The following is a 10,058-nucleotide window of genomic DNA, read 5'->3' on the forward strand; positions in this document are numbered from 1 at the left end:
TGTTTATGTACAATAGAATCCAAAATGACACTGAGTTGCAATATTTGTTAAATTGCTTTTGCAGAAATTCAGACAGATAGGTGGGTATCCATCTATTTATCTCTTGCAGCCCATTCTCTCTCTCTCTCTCCAAGAACATTCCCCTGGGGGGCAGCCACAGCAGAACCTCCACTTTCTATCCAAACAGTTACTTATTGCTTTTTCAAACATTTGCTTCTACTAGCATCTTAACCTTTTTTCTTTCAAGTGACCTTCAGTTTTACTCACATACACTTTCTCTGTACTCTGCTCACTTTTAATTGGGACAAAAGCATCTCTATATTTATATTTTCCCATTCTACCATTATATTCTCCCATTCTACCACTACATTTACACATGTGTTCATACTGCATCTCTCATCTCTTATGCATGTTTTCATTCCTTTCATGCTCACCTTGTTACTCCTCATGCCCGCCCTCCCCTCCACCTAACCCATCCGGCTGTCTGGCACTCATACTCCCCATTAATCAATCAGGTAACTAATTTTCTTAGCATGTACCCTAGAGTACTATACCCTGCTCCAGGTCTTTGATCTATATGTCAATGTTGGCAGGAAATTACCATTCAATAACCTGTTTTCAGTGATGAACACATCTCACTCATAACCCTTACAAGTGATTCATTATTTTCACTTGTTTCTCCATTCATCTCACCATTGGTACTACTCCACTTAAGTCATCCATCACATCATCCATTTCAGGCCTCGATACACAGTACAAGTGGCTGTGGTAAAAAAAAAATATTAATGTGTTGGAAGCATAGACGTGATGTGCCATGACAATGAACAGACACTGAACATCCTGTAATGTATATCCTGTATCACTCGTGAAAAAAAAATGAATAAATAAATACATAAATAATAATAATAATAATAATACGGCAAGCAGCTCTATATACACAATTATGCTGTTTTACGGTAATGGTGGAGGTCAGTGGCTTCATTCATGAGGAAGAGCACATGTATTTTATTTATTTATTTATTTTTATTTATTTGTTTTTTTTTTGGGGGGGGTGGGGGCGGGCGATCAAAGTAGTGGTTATACTAGGTGTGCGTCTTCGCGTGGTGGTTGTAGCAAGAAGATCTGTACATGTTAACGAAAGATCTCGTGATTGTCAAGCGAGTGAAAATTGAGTGGAGTGATCTAATAAATTTGTTGTTGTTGTTGTTGGTGGTGGTGGTGGTAAACAAGTAACACAATAACCGTGTTTGGTGGTTAAAGTTATTTCTTCTGATGCTATTTTTGCTGTTCGTAAATGAGCAACTACCGTAAATATTCAGCTGTTGTTGGAGGTGATGGTGAGCAACTACCCTAAGTAAGAATGTAAAATGAAAGTATAGCGTTGTTGTTGGTGGTGGTGATGATGGTGACCAAAATGCGACACAACCTCGGTGGCTCACGTATGTTATTGCTGCGAAACCAAAAGTCCACTTCCTGTGCGGTCACCGACGCCCAGCGGGTTTTTAGCCGTGGAGGGATGCCATGACACTCCGCCCTCGACATTACCTTTGTCAGTGCAGAGCCCACCCCAGCGTGACTTACGCCGCTAACATAGGAAATTGAACTGGTTATGCACAAGGTGTGAACGACCGCGTGATAGTAACGCGTCCTCAGCCAGGAAACAAAATTATACGCTTATAAAATCAATGTATTGTTACTGTAATTGTAGTTCCTTAACCAAGATATTCGATATCCAAGCTGCTGAGTTGAACGTCAGCTGGTGTGTGTGTGTGTGTGTTTGTGAATGGGCGTGGCTGGGTATCAAGAGTGTCATACGTTTTCCTCTATCCCCATTCATGGGTGATGCAACACAGCCGGGGAGGGAAGAGGTTTGCTGCCAGGATGTGATTGTCAGACAAGAACACGCGGCTAAATTTTGCACGTGTGGGTGGAGTCTCTTAATTAGCGTCCTGATTATAGGCTACGGGACCAACTTTACTGGGAAGTTATATGCCGAAATGGTATGTTACATTATCCTCTCTCTCTCTCTCTCTCTCTCTCTCTCTCTCTCTCTCTCTCTCATAAACAGAACATAGTACTGTACTCACTTCGCATCACTTAGATTTAATCTTTTTTTTTTTTTTTCATTAAGTCATACACTCGATCGTTACATGTCAGAAGACGCTAAAATGTATTTTACGTCTGACTTAGCTTTCTTAGCAGGTACAGACATATACTGCACCTCAGTTGAGGCGCCCGTCGTCGTGATACACAACAGCGACGTTCTAGAATATACAGCTCAAGCGCGTTGCGTCCTCGTTGTCCCCCAATGGCTGCTGCGCGGAAAACAGATTGCACCTCCTGCCACCGACATCCGGAGTTGACCTGCGTATATATTAGGAGGCACGTTTTCTGTCCCATCAACTATTGGACAGCCATTGGAGAGTTCGCTTCACGCGCTCACTGTGAGTTGACGGTCTGTGTGTGTGTGTGTGTGTGTGTGTGTGAGTGTCACTAATGTACTCATAAATGTAACTTGAAAGTGCTTGGTTAAGCTTCACATAAACGAACATACTGTTAACGTTCGCCAATTATACCATGTGACACATTACGCAAAAAATATATCCGATTAATGCAAGTCTTATGGATTAGGATTTGCAAGACACTGTACAGAAATATCTGATGGTAGCCTTCTTGACCTTAGTGTGGTTGTATTTCGGTTACTGTAAGGAAGAAAAGAAAAAAAAAAATCTTTTGCCCTAAACACACACGCACACACACAAACACACACAGGTTTTCAAATACTCCAAGCGGTGTGTTAGTGAGTTAAGACCTCCCTCAGCGGCTGCAGGCCGCGCGTCGTCCACTAGTGGAAACGGGAAAGAAGCTACTACGCCCTTCCTGTGTTGCAGCTATGCAACCGTCCCGCGCATACCACGTCCATGCAGTTAGCACTGCGTCACTATTAAGTCCTCGTCAAAACAGTGCTGGGTCAACACTGTGCTCATTCACGTCCTTGTTACGCTGTCGGTCAAGAGTACATAGGCACCAGGTATCCCCAAGGTTAGTACTGTTTCAGTATTAGGTCATTCATAGATCCTCAATGCTTCCGCCCAGAAAGCTATAGAGAAGTGGGTTCCTCTCACTTCACTACCCAATCATTATAAACTCTCGACAAGTTCTGCACCAGATGGTTTTGTTCCAAGGAGAACTAGCCGCGCTGGATGCTGATGCTGCTGCTCTTATGCTGTCCAGAAGACGGAGACAAGACAGAACATGCTGGGTCAGAGATTGGTTGAATACTCGTATAGAAAACAGGCTGCAGTTTGGTAATTACCATAGACCGATGGACCAACACTGCTTGCTGGGGGTGGATCACACTGTCATGATGGTAAGGTAATGCTGACGTGACGCTGACGTAATGCGCACTGATTGCACGGTGTGGAATCGTGGTGAAGACATAGAGCGTGGTGCGCGCCTGATCACGCGCGTGGTATGCACGTAGTAAGAACTGGATGGACCCAGTGCTGACGCACTAAAGATCAGATAGGCATGCAGCAAGGGCTCAGTATTAGCGTAGCAGTGGAACGATTTCGCTTTTCCAGCTCGTCCTCATCACGTCCTGAATAAAATACACAGCTTAGAGAGAACATTTTGCGCTTAATAAGGAACGCCTCTGAAGGCTTAACACGGGTTGGTATTGCAGTTTGTCTTCCCGCTTCCCAGTAGAGCTCGGGTTCTGCCCACGACGGTGATGGCGCTGAGCTGGACCTTGGTGGTGACAGGGCTTGTGGTAGCTCTGCCTGCCGCTCACCCACACCCACACCCATACCCGCACACCCATGGTAAGTGGTATAGCAACTCCTTTACGAGTACTTTATTAACAATACTCATATTTATCAGTCGTTACTTTTAAGTAATTTTTCGATGAAAATTATGTTCACGACACACACATCTGGGGAGGGGACCATAAATGTCCCCAGGTCGGACTGCTTTTCTGTCGACGTCCCTAAGTGTCTTGACACCCCCTTAACTTTTTTCTTCATTAACTTCTGCAACATTCGCGGCCTAAGATCTAATTTTCAATCTGTAGAACACCACCTCTCCTCTTCTAAACCTCATCTTCCTTTCCTCACTGAAACTCAGGTGTCTGAGGCAACTGACAGTAGCCCCTTTTCTTTTCCCTCCTACTTTCTCTATCCTCATTTTCGATCCAAAGCTGGATGCTGCGTTTATGTGCGCAATGACTTAACCTGCTCTCGTGCCCACGCTCTTGGATCTTTCGAGTTTTCTACCATCTGGCTACGACTACAGAGTCACTCTCATACTAAATTTATCTTTGCTTTATATCTCTCACCTAACTCCTCTGACTATAAGAAATTCTTTGACTACTTAACTTCCAAAGTGGAGCACATTCTGACCCTCTTCCCTTTTGCAGAGATCTCCATTCTTGGAAACTTCAATGTTCACCACCAGCTTTGGCTTTCCTCTCCCTTCACTGACCATCCTGGTGAACTAGCCTACAACTTTGCTATCCTCCATGACCTAGAGCAATTGGTGCAACACCCTACTCGTATTCCTGACGTCTTGGAGATAAACCCAACATTCTTGACATATTCCTGATCTCTAATCCTTCTGCTTATGCTGTCACCCTTTCTTCTCCGTTGGGCTCCTCCAATCACAATCTCATATCTTTATCTTGTCCTATCGCTCCAATCCCTCCTTAGGATCCCCCTAAGCGAAGGTGCCTCTGGCGTTTTGCCTCTGCTACTTGGGGCGACCTGAGGAGGTATTTTACTGATTTTCCTTGGAAAGACTACTGCTTCCGTGTCAGAGACCCATCTTTGTGTGTTGAGCGCATAACAGAGATGATAGTGTCTGGCATGGAGGCGTACATTCGTCACTCTTTTTCTCGTCCTAAACCTTCTAAACCTTGGTTTAACACAGGTTGTTCTCGTGCTATACATGATAGAGAGGTGGCCCACAAAAGATACTTAAGCCTTCCATCACCAGAATCTCATGCACTTTATATTTCTGCCCGGAACCATGCCAAGTCTGTTCTCCAACTAGCCAAAAACTCCTTCATTAACAGAAAATGTCAAAACCTTTCAAGATCTAACTCCCCTCGCGATTTCTGGCATCTAGCCAAAAATATCTCCAATAACTTTGCTTCTTCTTCTTTCCCTCCTCTATTTCAACCAGATGGCACCACTGCTATCACATCTATTTCTAAAGCTGAACTCTTTGCTCAAACCTTTGCTAAAAACTGTACCTTGGACGATTCTGGGCTTGTTCCTCCCTCTCCTCCACCCTCTGACTACTTCATGCCACGTATTAAAATTCTTCGCAATGATGTTTTCCATGCCCTCGCTGGCCTAAACCCTCGGAAGGCTTATGGACCTGATGGGGTCCCTCCTATTGTTCTCCGAAACTGTGCCTCCGTGCTTGCACCTTGCCTAGTCAAACTCTTTCAGCTCTGTCTGTCAACATCTACCTTTCCTTCTTGCTGGAAGTTTGCCTACATTCAACCTGTTCCTAAAAAGGGTGACCATTCTAATCCCTCAAACTAACGTCCTATTGCTTTAATTTTTTGCCTATCTAAAGTTTTTTAATCTATCCTCAACAGGAAGATTTTTAAACATCTATCACTTCACAACCTTCTATCTGATCGCCAGTATGGGTTCCGTCAAGGCCGCTCTACTGGTGATCTTCTGGCTTTCATTACTGAGTCTTGGTCATCCTCTTTTAGAGATTCTTGTGAAAATTTTGCTGTTGCCTTGGATATATCAAAATCTTTTGATAGAGTCTGGCAAAAAGCTTTGATTTCCAAACTACCCTCCTACGGTTTCTATCCTTCTCTCTGAAACTTCATCTCAAGTTTCCTTTCTGACCGTTCTATTGCTGCTGTGGTAGACGGTCACTGTTTTTCTCCTAAATCTATTAACAGTGGTGTTCCTGAGGGTTTTGTCCTGTCACCCACTCTCTTCTTATTATTCATCAATGATCTTCTAAACCAAACTTCTTGTCCTATCCACTCCTACGCTGATTATACCACCCTGCACTTTTCCACGTCTTTTCATAGACGTCCAACCCTTCAGGAGGTAAACATATCACGCAGGGAAGCCGCAGAACGCCTGACTTCTGATCTTTCAAAAATTTCTGATTGGGGCAGAGCAAACTTGGTATTGTTCAATGCCTCAAAAACTCAATTCCTCCATCTATCAACTCGACACAACCTTCCAGACAACTATCCCCTCTTCTTCAATGACACTCAACTGTCCCCCTCTTCTACACTGAACATCCTCGGTCTGTCCTTTACTTATAATCTGAACTGGAAAATTCACATCTCATCTCTATCTAAAACAGCTTCTATGAAGTTAGGTGTTCTGAGACGTCTCCGCCAGTTTTTCTCAGCCCCCCAGCTGTTAACTCTGTACAAGGGCCTTATCCGTCCATGTATGGAGTATGCTTCACATGTCTGGGGGGGTTCCACTCATACTGCTCTTCTAGACAAGGTGGAATCAAAAGCTTTTCGTCTCATCAACTCCTCTCCTCTAACTGACTGTCTTGAACCTCTTTCTCGCCGCCGCAGTGTTGCATATCTAGCTGTCTTCTACCGCTATTTTCATGCTAACTGCTCTTCTGATCTTGCTAACTGCATGCCTCCCCTCCTCCCGTGGCCTCGCTGCACAAGACTTTCTTCTTTCTCTCACCCCTATTCTGTCCACCTCTCTAACGCAAGAGTTAACCAGTATTCTCAATCATTCATCCCTTTCTTCTGGTAAACTCTGGAACTCCCTGCCTGCTTCTGTATTTCCACCTTCCTATGACTTGAATTCCTTCAAGAGGGAGGTTTCAAGACACTTACGAGTATTCATCAATTTTTGACCACTGCTTTGACCCTTTTATGGGACTGGCATTTCAGTGGGCATATTTTTTTTATTGGATTTTTGTTGCCCTTGGCCAGTGTCACTCCTACATAAAACACACACACACACACACACACACACACACACATTATATATATATATATATATATATATATATATATATATATATATATATATATATATATATATATATATATATATATATATATATATATATATATATATATATATATATATATATATATATATATATATATATATATATATTTATTTATACTTAATGCATTTATTTATTATCATTATCATTATTATAATATTATAATTCGTCTTGTCCGCACGTTACTACGACGTGATGCTTTCACAAATGGTAACCTATATGGGTTGGTGGTCCATAGGATTCAGATCCTATGTTAACTTAAGGGCTCCTTGAGGTGTTTATGATTTTACTAAAGGTGTTCATGTGTTTCCTGCTTCCGTGAAAGTTTCACGCGTCTCGCTGGTTTATTTTCACAATGCCTTTATAATTTCATAAGATACATATTCAGCAAATTAGTCATTTTTCTGTTCCTAAGAGATTATCTTGCTATCCATGTTACATATTACCGTAGATTTTTTTTTTTTAGGAAATATCTGTAGATGTATTGTTTTACGAACCAAACCAATACAGGCAATGTAAATTTATTCCGTAACGAAATTAGTTAATAGAGTTCTGATACGCTGGCATTTTCCATCTCCATTTCTGTTTGACAGCGATGTGCGTGATGATGGACAGGCCATACCAGGGGGCGCGGCACCTGTTGGCTGGCAGCCTGCCTCACTGCCTGCGGGACATCAAGCCGTTCAAGTACCACCGCTCTGCCCTCAGACGCTGCAAGAACCAGGTGGGTACCTGCCGGCTCTCCCTGAGGTGAAATAGTACCTGATGATGGAGAAGGTAAATATCAGACACTTAAGTAACGCATACTGACTTTGTGTGTGACGGCCACGTCTTCCCGGCAGGTCAAGAAGAGTCTCATCATGGATAGGGGGGACTTCAAGAAGGATCTGCTCGATCCGGAGACTATGGAAGGTGAGTGTGGAGGGAAGCAGTTCAGTGAGAGGAATAGGAGGACTATTATAACAGCCTTAGATTCAGTTTCACTATTTCATTATTTTGATTTTACTACTGTTCCAAAGCGCACGCGGATGTTAATTAAGTACGAGAAGAGCAATAATGTCCGTAGTCCTAGTGTTGTAATTGTAGTACATAAACAATGTGGCACTCAGTTGGCTAATGTCGGGCGGCAGGTGTGATGGCGGAGGCGTGGGAGGGCGTGGCGGCGTGTCTGGTTGAGAGGCTGCAGCTGAAGATGGAGGACGGTACACTGGACACCAAGAAGCTGGTCAGGGTTACTGCTGGGATGGGAGGAAAGGACATTTGGGTAAGTCATGGGTAAGAATATTACAAATGAGTCTGATCAGTACCGCAGTTAGGACGAGTGGCTGGTAATTGAAGGCTGCATTGTATACCATGTGAACTGTTGATGTGTCAGCTGATACTGGAATGTGACACAACGTCGTAATTATGCATTCGTTGCTGTCGGTTACTGGTCATAAGTGAAACAAGACATAATATGGGAAGACGACGGTGTAAGATAGTTTATACATAACACATACAATGGAATGCTTATCATGCAAGGAATAATACATTCATTTATTTATTTTTTTTTATTTTATTCTTTTTTTCCGCAGAAAGTGAAGTACATGCGAGCGATGGTGATCACCTGTGCTGACAACACCACTGCCGATAATGCCACACAGGTACAATACTTTGTGTTGTGCTGTTGTGGTTAAAATCCTCTATAGCTTCTTTTGACTTACGTTTAAGGAATACGTTTCGTCGTGGTAAAAAATCAAGTAACCTTCTGCACTCATATCCACAGTGCTGCATGTTTTCCTTCAGTCTTTAGTCCCATGATCTGTTGACAACCTTAGAAAAGCTGATGAGTTCTTAGCACAGAGCAGGACTTGAGATTGAGGGAGAAAGATACACATAATGGAAGTGACAGTAACAATATGTTACTCGACTTCTGACCACGATTGTAATGATGGGGAGGCTTAGATGGAGGAGATAGGGAGTATGAGAAATGTAGAAACAAAGTGGGAGTGGGGATGGGGCGGCAAATATGGAGTGGAGAAAAGGTGTCACGACTTTTGGCCAATGATATTTACCTACTAAAATCCCTTGAGTTTACATGTCTCTTTGGCTGAAAGTAAGGGTCGGAAGGCTGCTTCATCAAGTAGGGAGCCGCCTCTGTATGTGTATTCTTAGTCAACATTTTGATAACTTAGTGTGTTTTTGGCCGGCCTACAGCAACTGAAGGACGTGATGGAGTGCGTGCGGGCGGGTGCGCTAGAGTTCTGTGAGAGTAAGATGGCGTTCGCTAAACAGTGGTTGCAGTCCTCCGCTGAAGTGTCTGTCTGTAGCTCTGTGGTGGTGCCTCCTGAGGTCAGTATAAACAGTTTTATACATGCCTCTCCTATGTTTTCTATATATCCTCTCTCTCTCTCTCTCTCTCTCTCTCTCTCTCTCTCTCTCTCTCATACGGTAGTCTATAACGCCTCCCTAATTTTCCAGCCCCGGGAGGCGTGTGTGGCGTGCGCGGAGGAGCTGGGCGTGTCCGAGGCAATGTGTGGCAGCGGTGAGTCCTTCCTCTGTATCCTTCACCGGTTTCGTTGTCTATCTGTCTGTGTTTAGGAATGTATGCGTCTTTCTCTACTTACGCACTATACGCACATACTGTATACCTTATGATAACCAACTATTCGCTTGTCAATCTTCGGGTGTCTCATTGTGTCTCCCGTAGTGTGTGTGTGTGTGTGTGTGTTCAGTCCACTGTCCTCCGGCATGTGGTTGTATATATGAATACATGTATTTTAGTAAATTGTAGCTACATATTAAGTATGCACGTACGCTCACTTTTGTGTGTATTTATGAGTACACTTATGTCGTTTATTTGCTTGCGTACTTACCTATATAATTATTGATGCCTTTTTATCCGTCTCTGTCTTTCTCTTTACCTGCAATATACCACGATGGCGAAGTTCCTTGTTCGTCATTCACTAGCTTTAACCCTCCCTGCCTTCAACTTACCTATACAATTATCTATGCCTTTATATCTGTCTCTGACCATCTCTTTACCTGCAATG

The 10,058-nt window shown here is 43.2% G+C and overlaps 1 protein-coding gene across 1 annotated transcript in view; it reads left to right on the top strand.

Moving 5' to 3' along the window:
• The first annotated feature begins 2,403 nt into the window (after positions 1–2,403).
• Positions 2,404–10,058, top strand: part of LOC135093235 (uncharacterized) — a 12,460-nt gene continuing 4,805 nt past the window's right edge. The window contains exons 1-8 of the mRNA XM_063992240.1: positions 2,404–2,444; positions 3,709–3,824; positions 7,620–7,750; positions 7,869–7,938; positions 8,157–8,290; positions 8,601–8,669; positions 9,223–9,357; positions 9,487–9,550. Coding sequence (XP_063848310.1) covers positions 3,734–3,824; positions 7,620–7,750; positions 7,869–7,938; positions 8,157–8,290; positions 8,601–8,669; positions 9,223–9,357; positions 9,487–9,550 — 694 coding nt within the window. The 5' untranslated portion in view covers positions 2,404–2,444; positions 3,709–3,733. The remainder of the gene's footprint in view (positions 2,445–3,708; positions 3,825–7,619; positions 7,751–7,868; positions 7,939–8,156; positions 8,291–8,600; positions 8,670–9,222; positions 9,358–9,486; positions 9,551–10,058) is intronic.

This window comes from Scylla paramamosain, chromosome 3, assembly GCF_035594125.1.
Source record: "Scylla paramamosain isolate STU-SP2022 chromosome 3, ASM3559412v1, whole genome shotgun sequence".
NCBI lineage: Eukaryota > Metazoa > Arthropoda > Malacostraca > Decapoda > Portunidae > Scylla > Scylla paramamosain.